At 34.8% G+C, this 18,743-nt stretch overlaps 1 protein-coding gene across 1 annotated transcript in view; it reads right to left on the reverse strand.

Annotated features, from left to right (window-relative positions):
* Positions 1-18,743, reverse strand: part of ANKS1B (ankyrin repeat and sterile alpha motif domain containing 1B) — a 405,586-nt gene that overhangs the window by 200,822 nt on the left and 186,021 nt on the right. The window contains exons 13-14 of the mRNA XM_042890329.1: positions 15,665-16,248; positions 13,583-13,655 (exon numbers count right to left, since the gene is read on the reverse strand). Coding sequence (XP_042746263.1) covers positions 13,583-13,655; positions 15,665-16,248 — 657 coding nt within the window. The remainder of the gene's footprint in view (positions 1-13,582; positions 13,656-15,664; positions 16,249-18,743) is intronic.

Here is an 18,743-nt window from a genome sequence, read left to right on the forward strand (position 1 = left end):
ATGCTTGTATTTATGATTTCAGCTGGAGAAAAAGTTATATATCAACATTGCAACAGAGTGTGTGCCAAAGGAGAGTTAGCATGACTGGGTATTCTAGTGATTTCTGGACTGTCTGCAGGGAAAGAAAGCTAGATTAATCTTCCACTTTTCTACTATAACTCTGTTCAATGAGAAATTGAAGGGAATGTGACTTCTCTGCTTTCTGGATACTATCACAAGTCTAATAGGTTACTCTGATTATAGTCCACTCAGGAAAGCTGCAGTTAGAATGCAATTGGAATTCAGCTGTTTGTTTCTTCTTGTGCATGGATGGAGCTGCTACTGATGGAGGTAGTGGTGAGCACGTGACATTAAATCAAACCTCAGTGGACCTCTGCTATATTATGACATTACTCATTTTGATATAATTTTCTTTTGTTTGACAGATATTTCAGCTACCTGCCATTTTTTCAGGAATCCTATTCATATCTAAAGGGTAATTGTAGCTTAGATGCAAGTTAATAGCATTTTCTGAAAAAACAAGTTAGTTTCTCAGAACAATTTCCCTGCTTATCTTAGGAACTTTTTACAGGATAGTAGTAGCACTACACTTATCACCTATGAGTAATCATTTTCACTGTTCTCATCCAGGATGAAAACATAGCTTTAAAATTTACATGGCACCATGGCCAATCAAAATGTTGTATTTAATTCAACAAAGTCTTCAGACTACTGTTAAAAACTAGCACACTAAATACACATACATAAATGTATACTGTGTTGACTTGCTAAAAACGCTACATAAGCCTAACACTTTAGGATATAATTCCCGGCCCCATAAAACAAATTCATATAATTTCAGATTTGAGGAAGTCTTTGTGCAGCTCTGTGCTAACAAACACTGGACTAGCAAACAAGCAAATCTGAGTTACAGAGAAATATTCAAAGAAAATGTTTTAAAAAGACAGAAAGAACACCTACTGCATGGAAATATCTCAAGAAGTTAAATATAGTCACAGAGTAAATGGCAGCTGTAATTTCATGGACTTGGGAACTGCTGAAAAGTCCTATAGAGAACAGTGGAAACAGAGTCCTGCTACTGAAACTGTAGTGAACTGCCAGATCTTTGAAATAATGACTCTTGAAAACGTAAAAGATGGAGGCTTAAGGACTTTTCTTGGGTGTCATCTTAAACAGCACATTCAACCTGAAGTACTTTGTCACTTTTTTCCACCCCCCTCCTTTGCCTAGTTAGGCTCAGAGGTTCTCCTGCCCCAGATTCTGCAGATTTTACTGTGATTTCTTTTCAGTAACTGATCAGGTGAATTCCATTTCTCCTTCATTTCCTTTTTAGCTTCATTTTATAATTCCTTTTCTGTAGTCCCTGTTTAACTTTCACTTTTTCTTCTCTTTCATAGTGATCGTTTGCTTTTTTGTCATACTTCACCTTTAGCTACAACAACCTGCAATTTTCTTTCACATTTGTCTCTTTTCCTTTTACTCATTTTTTTTTTCCTCACTTCTTCCGAACATTTTTAAAACAGGGAAAGAATACTTGTTTAAAATTAAGTTATTTATTCTGATAATTTGTCCCCTGTGATTTGTCTGAGATTGAGATTAGATTTGGTTTAGACATTTGAATTAGTCCTGACTTAACTGGAGCAGGCTCCCCAGGGCTGTGGACATGGCACAAGGCTTGCTGGAGTTCAAGAAATTTTTATACAATGTTCTCACAAATAGGACTTGAGTTTCGAGTGGTCCTCTGTGGAGCCAGGGTTTGGACTCCATGATCCTTGGAGGTCCCTTCTAACTTGAGATATTCTATGATTCTGTGATTCAATATTTATAATGATTAGATAGAGGAGAACATCTCTTTGGCATAAACTGGCAGTTCTTTCAATGAACAATAAAGAAATTACTTGAGTGGGTGAGCATGCTGACAATTCACTGGACTGTTTGCATGCAGATGAAGTTACATAAACTCTGCTCACCCTCTCTGTGAGCTCTTTCACACTTTGCTTCTTAACTCTACCACCAATGGAGCAGGAACTCTGAATTGTCCTCTCCTACCCACAGGATAGAGACTAGGATCATGTTTCAGGAATCTGCATTGATGCCTACAGACAGTTTGAACACTTTTAATGGCATTAAACTTTTATTGCATGATGTTTTGTATTAGAAATTGAAATGATAGGAACATAACTTCACAGACAGGTTTACTATCTTCCAGGCATTATTTCTTCCATCATTTCTTTATCAGAGCTAATGAATCTCAGCAGAAGCTCAAGTGGTCCTACAAGACGCAGATTAACTGAAAATGTATGAGTCAAACTGGTTTGACTAACATTTTATAACATGATGACGATAATTTTCTATACTAAAACAAGATCAAAACTAGAGCTAGTTGAATAATTGAAAACAACACTTACAGTTCTCCTTAAATTATCTTAAATTCTAGTTGTGAGCTGTTCAGCTATATTGCCTGATATTCATTGTTTGGAAATCGTCATTAACATATATTTTTGCTTGCATAAATTTGAGAGGAATTATTGGTCTCTATATGAATGCTATATATCTGCAAATAAGGCAATCTGTATACCAAGAAGATAATTTATTCTTTGTAATTACACTCTCCAAAACATTTCAAATAGCCTACCAGATAACAGAAGTATTGTTAGGTGACTGAGGTGGTCCATCACATCCCATAAATAGAAAAACACTCAAACTGCTGAATTCATATAAAATATTTATCCAAATGCATGCATGGTCATGAATAATAAATATACTTCAGAAGTGGATATCAGAACTGTTCACAGCTTTACAATAAATGCTATTATTAGCATTTAATGCTAATTCAGATTAGCAAACAGTAATTTAACATCAATCCTTTAAGAGTTGCAATGAAGAGCTAAAGGCAACAGAGATTAAAAGTAGAAAAACAATAGAAAAACAAACATTTGGAAAGTTTCTCACATCACAGGTTGTGAAGCAAGGAAGCAGAGGTAGCAAATATTAAAGCAAATAATTCTTGAAGGTTTTAAGGCACTCATAGTATCTTCCTGATTAAATGACAAGGAAAGAAGACAAAGATGCTAGTGTTATGATCACAAATTCAGGTCAACAGTCTGGGTTAGAAAGCAAATGAATATACTTCAGTTAGTTCAATTTCTTAAATTAATTATTTTTCTGTAGATGGAACTAAATCTAGAAACAATTCTGCGATGTAAAAATCTATAATAAGCCAAAGATTTTTAACTAGCATGTGATGTTCTTGTGATTACTAGAAATGTGAGTTTCCAAGGATTCATGTCTATTTAAGTCTGAAGAGTACTAGATTAAGAAGGAAAGATGACTGAATCAACCGAATTTCCAGGATACTGCTATTAATTCAGTTCTAGCAGACTTAGATATTTATATATCTTATGAAAAATAAACACCCTTGTGGACTTACTGGCCAGAAAATCACCAACTCTCATGTAATTGGTGGTCAAATAAAGAATAATATTAATTTTGTCTGAGATAAACAATCAATCAAGATATTCAACAAAATTTTAGAGATTTACTCTTGGCAATCACTTTATGATTTTCATAAAGTCTATTTTAGAATTTTGGAATATTCTGCTCCTTTAAAGTATTGCCTGGCCACAGATTGTGAAAGCCTCATTTTTCAACAGATGCTTTTAGCACCACAGAGGTGCTAATTCCTATTTTGCACACATTTTGTTGCTGATATTAAAATTGATTTTAAGAAATAAATGCTCTTCAATTCAGTGACATCACATGAATTCAAAATTAATTCGCATGAATGTAAATGACTACACAGTTGCAAGGTCCAGATTAAACTGCAAGAAGAAAGCTATCATAAAAATATCAATTAATCTGATCATTTTCTTTTCATATAATTTATCAGAGCTTGAAATAAATGTCTCTTATCCTCTGGAATTACAGTGCATGAGAGCATTATAAAATGAGAGCACCATTAGCTTGTCACTTCTTAAGCACCCCAGCAAATATTCTGACATTAATTTCAAGCTTAAACAGGGCAGATTTAGGTTAGATATAAGAAAAAAGTCTTTTAAAGTGAGGGTGGTGAGACACTGAAACAGGCTGCCTAGTGATGTGATTGATGCCCCGTCCCTGTAGACTTTCAAGGCCAGGTTGCACTAGATGATCTTGAAAGGTCCCTTCCAACACTAAGGATTCCATGATTTAATTTTGTAAAATTCAGACAAACTATCCTTGGGGAAACCACACAGATTCTGGATACTCCCTGTGAACCAAAATGGCTCAGAGAAGAAAAAGGGAAGGCCTCGTTTCTACTGGAAATAACTTTAAAAATATTTTAAGCCATTGTTTCATGTTCTGAAGTCTCCAAACAATCTCCTATTTAAACGGAGATAGCTCTGCAGTGTTTAGCACTATGGTACAAAAAGATCAAATGCATACAACTCAGTGAGGTAGATCTGATAGTGTGTAGATTGGAGTATGAATATCATGATCCTCAGAAAGGTTTTCAAATAGTCTTAAAGATTAGGGGCCCATTTACTACAAATAGAATCCTGGTGGTTATATGAGAAATATTATTTTTGAAGATGCTTACACAATCAATTAATTATAGTTCAGATTAGTTTTGTTCTCGTCAATTCAATTTTGTAAAGCAAGGTGAGAGGCAAATAGGCAAATACATTCAAACATTCATAAAAGTGTGAATAACTTCTATTTATTTAAGGGTGATTTTCTGTACTGTTGTTTCCAAACATGCTTAAACTTCACACCACTTCTCAAGCAGTTCTATTACAGAGTATCTTAATTTTGCATGAGACAACCTGATGGTCACAAATAGACAACAACAAAAAAAAAAGAATCGCAAAGAATTAGGCTTTACATTTATTCACTAATAAACATCAACAATCTTTATATACTGTTCTATTTTCTTAAGCTTCCCTGTTTGTTATTAATTGCCTCTGTTCTTTCTAGAAGATATATTCCAGAGATGATTATTGTTCAAATCTGTGAATATAATTATGGAATTGCTTTGCAAATACTGTTAGAAAAAGTCTAATAGAAGACACAAAAAGTATGGACACAAAAAAAGGTATGTGTTGGTAGATACTTGTAGTGAGAGTGGAACTGCAAAAAGAAAGTCCATTGAGTTACAGCCTATGTGGTTAAAAACAACCTGATCACCTACATTTTTACTGCCCTTTCAATTTAGTCTATGCTTTCATTTTTAGGAGGATGTTACAAAACCAGCTCTGATTAATTGGTATAAGAAGAGCATATAGCTGAAAACTACATTTATGATACTACAAATTAAAATTGTCAATGAATAACCAAAGATAAAGGAAATGCTTGCTGCTTTTTACATCCAACTCACATTACATTTATTATAAAGCAAAGCTGAAAGTTCTACAATTATCCTGCAGTTTGCCTAGTCATTTGTAAGGTTTATTTTGGTATTCAATGGATCATTAAAACAGATGCATCTGTATATTTTGTTAGGCTTTTACAAAGTAGTAGTCAACAGAACACTAATCCCATTATTTATGATTTCTTCTGGAGAATTTATATGATCTTTGGGTAAGTTCAGTGGCATGAAATTCATTACGACTATCATGTTCTCAGTAAATAAATGTCAAAAATACTTCTAGATAATTTACAGTTTGATGACATCTGTTCTCCACAACTCGTAACCTTGTCAATCATGTGAACCCCAATTACTATTGAGATCATCTGAAATGCAGAGATTTGTGAAAGAAATATGAAGATAGATATGAATGATGCGTGAATAGAAACGTGTGTATGAAATTACCAGAAGACATAGTGGTAGGAAGGGTGGCGAGCATGGTCTGCATTCATAACTAAGCACATAACTGACAGGGGTAAAACACTAAGAATTACATTTTTATCAAGACAAAAGGGATGCACTCTAACAAGACAAGAGCACAGATCATTTGTTACCAGAAGACCCTACAGACTACACAGGAAGATAGTAACAACATTACAGAACATCACATCTTATTTCTCTCCTTGTTATTTCAAAAGAAAGACAATCTCTAGCTCTAGTTCAAAACAACAAAGCAAAAACGAGCACCAATGAAGTAAGCAAACTTCTGAATCAAACAATCACACCATAGCAACTGTTGATTCCTAAAGATTAATAAAAAAAAAATATTGCTAATCAAAAGCAACCCAACGGATGTGTTAAGGATACAATAACGAGCATCTTTTATCTTCTGTGTGGGGTCCAAGTGACCGTGGACCCAATTTGGATGAACACACACGCAAACACTATTTGTAAGAGAATGTGACTGCTGAAAATGGTTTTGTATAAAATAAGCATTACCTCCCCCTTCCGTAACATCTCATATTGACTTTAGTTGCTTAAATTCCTACCAGTGATGCTCCTATTCTGATTTAAAATCCACTGTTCACTTTGGAGTTGGAAGTGCAGAATCAGACTCAAAGACAGGAGTCTATTCCCTACAGCACAGTCCTATAAGCGATGATAAAGAGTTCACAGACTTGCAGTTCAAAAATTTCAAACTGCACACGCATTTGCTATTGAAGCATCAAACAGCACTGGGAGGAGAGACAAGTTGCTGGAGATCTCAGCTCTCAAGTCCATTTTCTCTCAGTTAAAAAGTCAGAATCTCTCTCAATATTTTTTTCCCTTTTTATGATGCTAGAGATATTTTGATCTTTTTGCACAACATATCAGCTTCAGTGACAAGGTGGGAGTTGGGAGGGAAGTGATATTATCCTTATTTTAGTCTAGTTATTATGGTTGGCTATTGCAAAGTCAGAGTTGTGGGTTTAAAACTATAAGCTGAAGAGGGCTTCCACTTTGTGAGAGGGTGAATGGCTCATTTTATTTAAATCCATGAATCGACCCACTTTATCAGAGCACTTAGTCTGACCATATAAAGATTTAAAACAGAAGAAACTAGACAAAAGAGACATTAAATTACAATTGAAGTACATACTTTCAAATATATAACTTACTGCTGTGAAAATTGCCTTATGCCAACATGCCTACACATATCTAATTAAAATTCTGCCTTAATTAAGTATTTATATTTTATCTTTTTTCTGCCCTTGAGGAGGGAGGATATTAACAGCTTTGGAGGAAGACCACTTTGCCAAAACTGCAACCATATGGCAGCAAACAGAAAAGGGCCAGCCTAACAAGTCTTCATTTGTTAAAGTTGGACTTCTCTGGAGTGAAACACTAGCTTTGATAGGCAGAGTTCTCCTAGGTAAGATGAAGGTCTCATGTCTGAACAGTGGCAATGAAACGGATAGGAGAAACAGAGGAAACTGAGCACATAGCTTTTGGCAGTCCAAGATCTGTGCAATTGCTATTACATGTTACAGTTGTACAGGGCATAATGTGAACACTTATTCCTCTCACTCAGCTTTTCTGGCTGTGGCCCATTTTTTCCTTTTCTAGTTAAGTCATATCTACTTTATTTTCACAACCTTAATTCTCAAACTCACATATCGCACAAACTTGAAGTGGAAAATTTCTCATAATTTTCTCTATATTGAGAATGAGAATTCATTGGTAATAGCTTTGGTCGTATCAGTAGACAAGATAACTTTTCTATGAAATGCTTATAACTTACATCCCTGTAAGAATGATCAAAGAAATTATACCACAAAATACATTCTAATACAGTTCTTCATATTCTACTGTAATTCAGCACTAATCTTTGAAAAGGATTCATTCAGGTAGTCTCAGTTACCATCTCCAAGGATGGAAACTCCACCACCATCCTAATCAGCCTGTTCCAATGTATCATTACTCTTTCTAAGAAGAAATGGTTCCTAAAATCCAGTCTGAACCTCCTCTGATGCAACTTGAGGCTATTACCTCTCATCCTATTGCTGCTTCCTATGAGAAGAAATCGACTCCCACCTCACTGCAACTGCCTTTGAGGTTGTTGTAGAGAGCAATAAGGTCTCCCCTGAGCCTCCTCTTCTCCAGATGGAATTCCAGTTCCATCCATCTGTCTTATAAGACTTGTGCTTCAGACCCTTTGCCAGCTTTATTTTGATTCTTCAGACATGCTTCAGGGCCTTCATGTCTTTCTTGTAGTGAGGGGCCCATAACCGAATACAGTTCTCTAGATACAATAAGGGCACTCAGGGACATGGATGTGTTTAACTAAGCAAAGAAAACTTGACTATGGTGCACTTGCATTGTATATGTGGACAGTATCTGAACAATAATTAATTATGAACAGAACTATGAGATCGTAAATCAGCCTCCATGTGCTAGAACATGCAAGCTCAGTCCTAAGCTGATTGCAAACTGACTTGATGTGGGAATTACTTTTCATAATTATTTTCTTTGTCTTTATTTTAATTACTCTGGTTTGAAACAATTTTTACTTTAATCATGATGATATGATAGCCATTACCCATGCTGAAAAGTTATCTCCAAAGTAGAAAACTCCTTAATCATTCCCTTTTTAATGACTTGCAGAATAACCTCTGAATCACATACATCTGAATAGCTACTGGGCTCCAACTAACAGAAATACTGCTTAGCATGCCTTGAAAGAGATTTTTATTCTAGAAAAATATGTTTATAATTAGGCAAAGAAAATACGAAATTGAAGTGTTTCTTCTTTTTACCAGAGAAGTGCAGATGGCTGATATTTAAAGATATTAGCTTTTCTAAATCCTCTGCAAAATATATGTTACTAATCAGTAGAAGTATCTACTATGCTGGTAAAAAAAAAAAAAAAAAAAAAAAAAAAAAGGACAGCTGTTCAATTTACTGAACTCAACCTTCTAGATGGATTCAATATAAATCATATTATCAAAATAGATTAATTACAGAAAGGGCTGAAAGGACTTAAAACCTAACCCATTCAACTGACTCTAGATCGGGTTAGTTTTACCAAAATTGATTTTTTAATATGTGGCAAATATCCATAAATCTTTAAGCATATGCTGAACGTATCAGAGGTCATAATCCCCCTAATAATCGATTTGAATGCTTCGTTATATTTGTCCTTAAAATTTTGTCCTGGAGAGAAGATATGGAGATTCGTCTCAGCTAGTTTTAGTCTTCTATATCTGAGAAGGTCCTCTAAGCTCCCTTGATTGATACTTCCAGTGCCATTGCTATGCTTCAGACATTTTGCTAATGAACAGCACTGAGGAGGTTCCTGCTTATCTAGCTACATATAACTAGTTTGGAAGTCCTTAATGCAGTCTGCATAGTAAAACTCTAAATATAGACATTAAGGTTGAGATTTATCTACCTAGCATACTGTGATTTTCATCAAGCCATGGTGACTTAATTTGCTCAAAATACAAATATATGAGACGTTGTCAAAAGTTTAGCTGAAATCAGAATACTTGGCATCTGTTGATCTTTTCTTACCTATAAAAGCTGGTATCTGCTAATAGCAGGGCATTAGACTGCCTTAGTAATTTTGCTCTTGACAAATTCATGTTGTCTGCTACCTATTTCATTGCTATTTTCTATATTAAGTTTTTCACTCATTCAGCAACTCTTCTATGAATTGAAAATAATTCCTCACATTCTCCTTCCACACCCTTTTTAAATATAAGCTCAACATTACCCTCCTTTAGTCTGTTGGTAACTCAAAAAAAAAAACGACTGTTGGGTCTAAGCTTATTTCAGACAGTTATGAAAAACAAAATGAAGTTAATAAAATCAGCTTTAAGATATCTAAGCTAAAACACCCTGCTCTTTCCTTATCTTCCATTGAGGTTCTAGCCCTTGGATTAGCTGTGCATGCCATATGCTCACTGGTGATATTTTCAGGTAGTGTGTGATAAAAGGTTATTGCACATTTTTGCCTTCTCTGTACCTACTATGAGCAGCTCTCCCCTTCTTACAGTATCAAGTACTAAGGTGCCAAAGATTTCTTTGTTGCTCTCCTTATTAACATACCAGTATAATTATATTAAATCTTTATTTATCTTGCTATTTGCATCTCACTGAGTGCTTTGGCACCTCTGGCTTGTCTGTACATGCTTGTATTATTCTTCTATCTTTAGCAGAAAGAGAATATTTTTCTCGTTATTTCTAAGTCGAAAGAAAATAAGACAATTTATGCAAAACAGATTACTTACACTTTTTTTTTTTTTTTTTTCCAACCAACATAGCCTCATAATTATGCCTTTAGTAGTGTTCTGTTGAAGAACTCAAAAAATTTAACAGAATCATGGAATAGTTTCAGTGATCTTAAAGATGACGTACTTCCAACCTCTTGGTCATGGGCAGGGACATCTTCCGCTCAAGACCAGGTTGTTCAAGATCCCATCCGACCCAACTTTGAACACTTCCAGGAAAATTTGCATCTTAGAGATTTTCATAAATAAATTCCCTGTATTTATTGACATCTCTCTTCTTGAGGCTTGTTTTTCTTGGTAGCTTTCTTTTCCAACAACTGCCACAATAAGCAAATGTCTAATTACTATCAAGACCTATGGTTTTGGATCTGTACCAAGAACAACCATATTCTTCTTTGCTTTCAGGGATACCAACTGATATTCAATAGCTCTAACTAATGATTACTAGGATGTTCAAGATCTTAAGGTACACACTGTATTTTTAAAATAATGTCAACACTTCCTCTCTAAATACATCAGACAAAGAAAGTGAAACTTTCTAAAAACAATGCTCACTAATTTAGCAAGTTTCAGATCTACATGAACAGAAATTTTCTTCACTTGTACAGCCTGAAGATTAAATAATTAATTATTAATTTTTAATATCTATTGGTTAATTTTTTTGTGTATATATTTAGAGAAAAAAATACAGCTACCAAAACTCATGTATTTATAAGTAAACAGATGAAGTATTTCAGATTACTATCTGATAATACTTAGTTTTCCTTTCAAGTTGTACGCCACATAGTCTGAAATATTAGCACAGAGCTAAGAAGAGAAAAAGGTGAATGTCAAGTTCTGAGATGGAGTTTATGTCAGAGCTACAGCACTTGGGCAGATAAAACTAAATAAAATGCACTGGCATCCAGATGACATCAAATCTGCATAGAATTGGGCAAGAACTCTGAGGAATATGCAACAGAAAGGAAATACAACCAAAAAAAGATGTCTTCATTACAGTCTGTGTGTTGATTACATTTACAGAAATGTAGTTTTGGTTTGATTCATAATACGTATAACTTGATTCCATCATTAACAGCAAAATCAGATCATAATTCTAAACAAGCTGAAGACCATTAGGAGATGACAGAAAGGAAAAAAATGTTGGTTTGCAGGCAGCTGCACACCGAACAGGAAAGTTGCAAGTCAAGAGTCCCTTTTGGGGAAAGAAATCAAAAGATCTTCCAGTTGAAAGAGCTGAAGAACCAAATGTCACATTTCAATGCCAAGAAAAATAATGCATACAGAAGAAGTCACAAAATGCCTGATGACAAGTGTTGCTGTGAGATTTTTTTTTTTTTTTTTTTTTTTTTTTGATATTACAAGAAAAAGAAATGGTGGCTAGTCAAAAGGAAGGGAAAGAATAATGCTTGCATATCCCTACTTACACAAATCTGTGTACTCATATCTTTGCTTTTGTCTCAAGCACAGCTCTTACTTGTTGTACAATTTCTTAATAGAGGCCTGATTTTGAGTGCATTGCCTGTGTATTATCAGGATAAAAAATAATAAGCAGCAAATCCCGAATTTATTATATCTTCAGAAGCTACCATCTCCAAACATAAAGCTAGGAGATGAATAATTCTTCCCACCACCACTACAAGTTTCAGAAGGAAAAAACAGTCTTCCAGGACAATATGCCTAGCAATTTTCATTATATTGCTTCCCCCCTTTTTTTTACCAAAACAAAATCTGCATCTGCAATTGTATTTGTATTCAAATCAGTTATTGATTCATTTTCCTAGATTCTCTTCTCACTGTCCAGAAAACTGAAGTAGCTGTGTCAACACTGCTTAATTGATGACAGTTTTATCTGTTACAGATATGATGCTTCGTGAAATGGATGGTTGTTAAAATATATATATTTTTTATCTTAACTAACAAGATGTGCACATAGTCCTCTGACTGATATACAAACCTGTGGAATTGCATGGAATTGCTAGCAGAAATGTGCCAGTACAAGCGAGTTAACATTACTGTGCCTCAGGAATGTGCTGGTACAGGTGACTTAACATAACTATGCCTCCAGACCAAATTATTCAGTCACGGCTGCCACTTTTCTTCCCATCAGTTAGGAAGAACACATAGTAAAATATTTCCAAAATTCTTATCAGCACAGTTGCACAGATTTTTGTTAACACACCAAACTATTCATAACTTAGCCTTCTTAGAATTTACCACAGTAGGGAAAGGTTGCAAATTTTCCCTTCATTGTGAACACCAGTCGCTAGTTTGTCAGCAACATTTTTAGTACTGTGCTAAATATTTGCTCAAAACAGTATTACATAATATAGAATCGCAAAATCGTAGAGTCGCTAAGGTTGAGAAACACCTCTAAGATCACCTGGTCCAACCATCCACCTACCACCAATATTTCCCACTAATCCATGTCTCTCAGTACATCATCTCAATGCTTCTTTAAACACCTGATATCACCACCTCCCTAGGCATCCTGTTCAAGCTCCTGACTCTGAGAAGGAGTTTTTACTAACGTCCACTTCTATCTCCCCTGGTACAACTTAAGGCCATTCCCTCTAGTCTTACTGATTGTTACATAGGAGAAGAGGGTGACCCCCACCTCACCACAACCTCCCTTCAGGTAGTTGTAGAGAGTGATAAGGTCACCCCTGAGCCTCCCCTTCCCAAGTCTGAACAATCTGTTCCCTCAGCTGCTCCCCATAAGACTTGTGCTCCAGACCCCTCGCCAGCTTTGTTGACCTTCTCTGAACACTCTCCAGGGCTCCATGTCTTGTAGTGAGGGGCCAAAACTGAATGCAGTACTCAAGGTGCAGCCTCGCCAGGTTTGAGTATGGGGGGATTTTCAGTTCCCCGTTTTTCAACGGCAGCACTATTTCTGATACAAGCCAGGATGCCATTGGCCTTCTTGGCCACCTGCACACACTGCTGGCTCACGTTCAGCTGAGCATCAATCAATTCCATCACATCATTTCCTCCAGCAATTCTACTCTACCCTGTAGCATTTCTTGGGGTTCTTGTGGGAAAAGTACGGGACCTGGCACTTGGTCTTGTCGAACTGCATTCTATTTTCAGCCCCACTATCCAGCCTATCCAACTTTAAAAACAGCAGCTACTGTACTACATATACACTGAGTATCCATCCTATCATTCAAAAATAAATAAATAAATAAAAAATTCAGCTGAAAAATACTGGAAAATATCCCTCTAGAAGAAGGGCTTCATTATGAAGAAGCATTTTTCTGATAAGATTTCAAAACAACATTAATGATTCCAATATGCTATTTAAAGCAACAGCTCCAGGATACTGGTCCTAATGCATCTCTAAAAGTAAACAACATTGATTCTGTTCATGGTTATTCAAATACTTTCAAATGATTTCAACACAGCAGGTTACTTAGCAGTATCTTATCTGTGGTTTCCCTACAGACAACTAATAATTAAACAAGAGTTAGTTGTTTTTCCTTACTTGTAGTGTGATCATTCATCTCTCCAAGTCCAGTATTAATTCCAGCATCTATGGAACTCATGATTTTATCAATCTACAAAAAAGTGAACAGTGAAAACAATTGATGAGTGTCATCTTCATTATTTTTGGGTTTTCATGTGTGAAATTCTGGCATTATTACTCTCATTAAGGCAACAGTGTAAGCAAAATTGAACAAGGCAAAAATGAAATGATGATGACTAACTTCTCCATTTCAATTTTTATTTTGCAACATATTTGAACACACTGAAAGCTAAAGTTTGGAATTGATGAAACTAATGTTTCTTTACCTACAGTTCCTGTCCTACTGATGATTAGGGTCATCTCAGTTTTTGAAACTACTTTGTCATATTTCTGTACATGGATACAAAGGAGAAAAAAACATGTATTAAAACCTTTGTCAGCATAGATTTTAATTGCATGGGGTTATTTTATTTGATGTAATTTTGATGGTTGATGTAATTCACTAGAAGACAACTTAAGCAGCAATATTAATGCATAAAAATATTTTTTTGTGCATGTTATAGAGTACTAAATCATTCTCGTTAAGATTTCCAGAAAACTTCCTAGCTCCCTTTTCTCTGTCTGCCCCAAGTCCACTGGCATAGGTATGAAATGTAGCTGTGCCCATATATACCACTTGTAAAACAGCACTACATTCATCCCAAAGCTTATTTGCATAATTTTAAATTACCTTGTACAGACTATGACTGAATGCATATCTACTATATTTTCCATAAGAGCAGAACACACAAAAAACTAAAAAGTCTAAGGTTGTCTGAGAAGGCAGACACAGAGAACTAGATTTTATCGACATTAATGCTAGGACCACTGGGAAAACTGACTCCTTTTCTAATACTATGTACTTGTCACAGGTGACAAGAGAAAATTTGGGATTTACGTAAGAATCTGCAGATTTAGAATTCATACCTACTTTTTTGATAAATGGCTTTTTTTTTTTTTTTTTTTTTTTTTTACTTCAAGAACAACAAAACATTGAACTCCTCCTGAAAAAGCAAATTGACTAATTTCAAGATTTCAACATATCTGGGCTAATAAGATCATAATCTCATCCTAAACACTTTTCCACTGAGAAAGTTTCTTCTTTAAACAAAATCTACTTTCAGATATCTTACCAACCCAGTCATTTAAATGAGCTGGAAACATTTTCCTAGAAAAGTAATTAATTACACAAACTCTTTTTTTTCCCCTGAAATAAAATGATACTCTGGCGATGCATACACAGTCCCACGGCAGTCATTTTAAACATAAATGCATGCTTCTCTGTAATAGCAGTAAACATACAAACACTTCACATTCTTAATCTACCTCAGTAAGATTTGAGCTTTCATGTCTATTGCTTACATTTTTTGAACCTTAGCACAGTAGAAAGAAAAAAAGTTAGGAGAAAACTGTATAAAACTTTCTTTAAACCAAGCTGTAAAAATAAAATAAAGTCTTTTGTATGAGCAAGCACGCGTATCATACATTCAGGGCAGAAATTTATCTTAATAGCCCTGAATTCATTATAGCTACAAGTGTATTCCCACGTCACACAAGAATCAAACGTGTGCCAAATGTTGTGTACCATTAGAGGGTGTGTTATTCGTAGAAGGTTTGGGAAATGAAAAAATCAACCAAAAATCTTAGACTCTATTCCTGCTGTTTTCTTGTGTCTCTTGTTGGGAAGCACTGTGGTGGTGGGAAATAATTAGTGAACATATAAATAATGGCCACTGCTACAATACTTTTTCCAATTTTATTAGTGTCAGTGGTGAGGGCTTTAGTAGAAAATAAATTCAATGTCAAAACAAATTATAGCATTACTTCTTGTTGACTTCATTCACTATGGAGACAATAGACTTCATTAAAAATACAGCATTTTGAATAAAAATGTGTGGCATTTTGTGCCAGCTGTTGAACTACTTTGCATTACACTATGGTATATTCTCAGGATTTGTAATGTGGAAGATCTATTTACTATTTAATCTCCGAAATGGAAAAAATAACAGTATTTTCACAGCACTATATATTTGCTTATTCTTAAAAATGGTCAAAACTTACTTCTTCCCATTCTGATGTGAAGGAAGGTGTTCTCTCAGAATTTCCTTTGGAGCACTGTTGACTTGGTGTGGGTTCACTCCAGTTGCTTCTTGCTTTTTTGCCACTTGGTGGATGGGTGATAAGATTAGAATCAGATTTTGAAACGTTTTTGCACAAATGCATTTCAAGCAAAGTCTTTGGTAAAGATCGTATTCTCCCAAGTGTGCATGCTCGCTCAACAAATCCTCCAGTAGTAATCACCCACTGTTCGCTTATCCTCGTTGATGTGCCAACCAGTGTATGATTTTCTACTGGTTTAGTTTTAGAATGAAATATGGTTCTGTTTACAACTGGTGGCTTTTTTTTCTTAACAGGAGGATCAGTGTTGCTTTCTTTCCGTAGCTGCATCTGCTGCATTGTGCTCTTGCTCAAAATGCTTTTGTCCAGTGGGCTACTGCACTCGTTCCTTTTGCTGTACAGCTGGAGTGGGTTATCAGGTGGGTCACAAGCAGGTGATGATCCATGAAGTAAGCCTGCAAACTGCTCAGTAGGGTGCCCTTCAGGAAGCTCACTTTCAGTGGATGTTTCTCCCTTACAAAGACGCTCTGAAATGAAAGAGAATATCTTGTAAGGAAAAAAAAAAAAAAAAGAATGATAAAGTACTATAAGCAGTGAAGAACTTACTTTGCAAAATGTATTTTTTATGCTTCCTGTTTTTTTGTTTTTTTTTTTTTTTTGTTTTTTTTTTTTGGTTTTTGTTTTTGTTTTATTCAGAAAGAAAAGATACAAGAATTGATTTACTATTCTCTTAAAAAACAACTCCCTCCTTGAACTTGATTAATTTATCCTGACTGGTTGAAAGACAGCCAAAACCACTCAGCACTACACATACATTCCAGGAAAAAGTAAATTTATGAAATAAAGCAGTTCATTCCTATTCTATCAGTTTGAGGTGTCTCTTTTAATTAGTTACTGAACTGAAATGCGTTCAAAATATACCACTTTGTACAAAGAATTACCTACTTCCTTACTAGATAATAAAACACAAACAATCTGTATTACCAGGACTGCTAATTTATTTTTTAATAGTCACTTTAATAGTCATTATTAAAAAACAGTGAATTTGCTCCATTATGCCTTTTTACAGACACTCTAAAGAACAGATAGAGTATTTTTATTTCAAGGAACTTACAATAATAGCTTCGGAATTATAGAAATCTTTGTAAAATAATAGTAAATCACGATTTTTCTTTAAAAACTGAATCAAATTTTATAAAAATGTAGCAGAAGAAGAGAGCACTACTGAAAAATTTACTTTTATACAGAATTTGCAGTGTATATATTCTTTTCTCTATCTGTTTCTGTAAGGACCAGAAGAGAATTACTGAGACCTTTTTCTAATTAATCATTTAAAGTGTTCCTATGGATAACATCATTATATTGATGTGGCATTAAGTTAGCATATTCTATTCCAAATAACTGTATCCTCACTAACAGCTGCATCTTCAGAAACTACTTCATGAGAGATGACACCTCATTCTTGCTAGAAGTGGCATGTCTACATATAGCAGACTCTTAACTGTAGGACTGTATGCACAGCAAGAACCACCACAAGGATTCAGACACAGTACTGTGTCATAATTTCCAAATAATATGAGTAGTTTTCCATTATCTGCTAAAAGATCTGCATGGGAAAAGGAGGACTTAGGACATTCTTACTTTCTTTCATTACTGAAAGTTGCTGGATTAATTGTAAGTCTACAATTTAGAAGGTGAATGTGGCATGAAAGATATTAATGATATAATGATTTATTTTGATGATCTTCATTTTCATGAAAAATTCAGTAGCTGAGATTCAACTTCAGATTAAGACATCTCTTTTTATATATCTGTAAGACTAAGTATGCAAGCTTCCACCGTAGTCTCTGACCAGTTTGACAATCAGTAGGTCCTAGATAGTGGTGCCACTCACTGAATATTGTGGTCAAGTGAATTACTCTCTGTGTTATTATATTCTGTATAGTAACACTCTGTGTTACAGAACCACACAGAATCACAGAATGGCACATGTTGGAAGGGACTTGAAGGACCATGCATTTCCAACCCCCCTCCACAGGCAGGCCCACCAACCTCCACATTTATTTACTCTAACTTATTTATTATATCCTCTTATTTATTTACTCACCTATTTACTTCACATTTGTTAATATCTATATTACTGTCTGTTAACTGTATTGATTAGACTACCAGTGACTACAATCAGATGCCTCTACTCAGATATCTTTATAATCAACTGAATTCTATTCCACTGTTTCAGATACAAGACTTAGAGCTGTCTGCTGAATTGACTGAAGAAACAGATGTGTTTTTTGGGAAAGAAAGAAGAGTAAATCAGGGAAAAGATAAGACATACACCTGTATGTCAAGGACTTCACTAATATCTACACAAATTCAGTAGTATATTTTCTACATCTATACTAGTAAATAAAAATGGCTAAATACTATTCTTAGGATCTAGAAAAATTATTTAACACCCAAGACAGCTGGCACATCCAGTAATTGGGAATTACTAGTCAGTGTTCACACTGTCCTTCACTTTTACATAATCACCTACTATTTAAAAAAAAAATAATGAAACAACTGCTTGTTTCATGTAGTGTTCAGACTGAAGTTTGCTTAGTGCAAGAGAAGCAATTCAACATATTATATTCTCATGTTCAAAAGGGGTAGACTTATTGCCTGCATACCTGCACTTATTACTGCATACCATTGAAATCCTTCTTAAAATGACAAATTTGTCAGCAACTCATGAAACTTTTCTATGATATCATTACCCACATAATTTACAAATATGAATTCATGTATCTTTATAAAGTGAGGCTATAATGTGATAACATTTTAATTTGACAAATAGAAAATAAGGCACAACAAGATCATGTTGAAAATATTCACAGATTTTGGGCATTCAATTTGATATTCTTTTGATATTCAATTTGATATTCTGATAAATTTGCTTTGCCCACGGTATTTAACATTATTCAACACAAAATAGTTTCTAAGTTGTTATTGACATCAGTAGTTCTGTAAGTCAGATCCAGTC

The sequence above is a fragment of the Lagopus leucura genome, unplaced genomic scaffold (assembly GCF_019238085.1).
Source record: "Lagopus leucura isolate 7727_CA_CO unplaced genomic scaffold, USGS_WTPT01 Super-Scaffold_100159, whole genome shotgun sequence".
Taxonomy (NCBI): domain Eukaryota; kingdom Metazoa; phylum Chordata; class Aves; order Galliformes; family Phasianidae; genus Lagopus; species Lagopus leucura.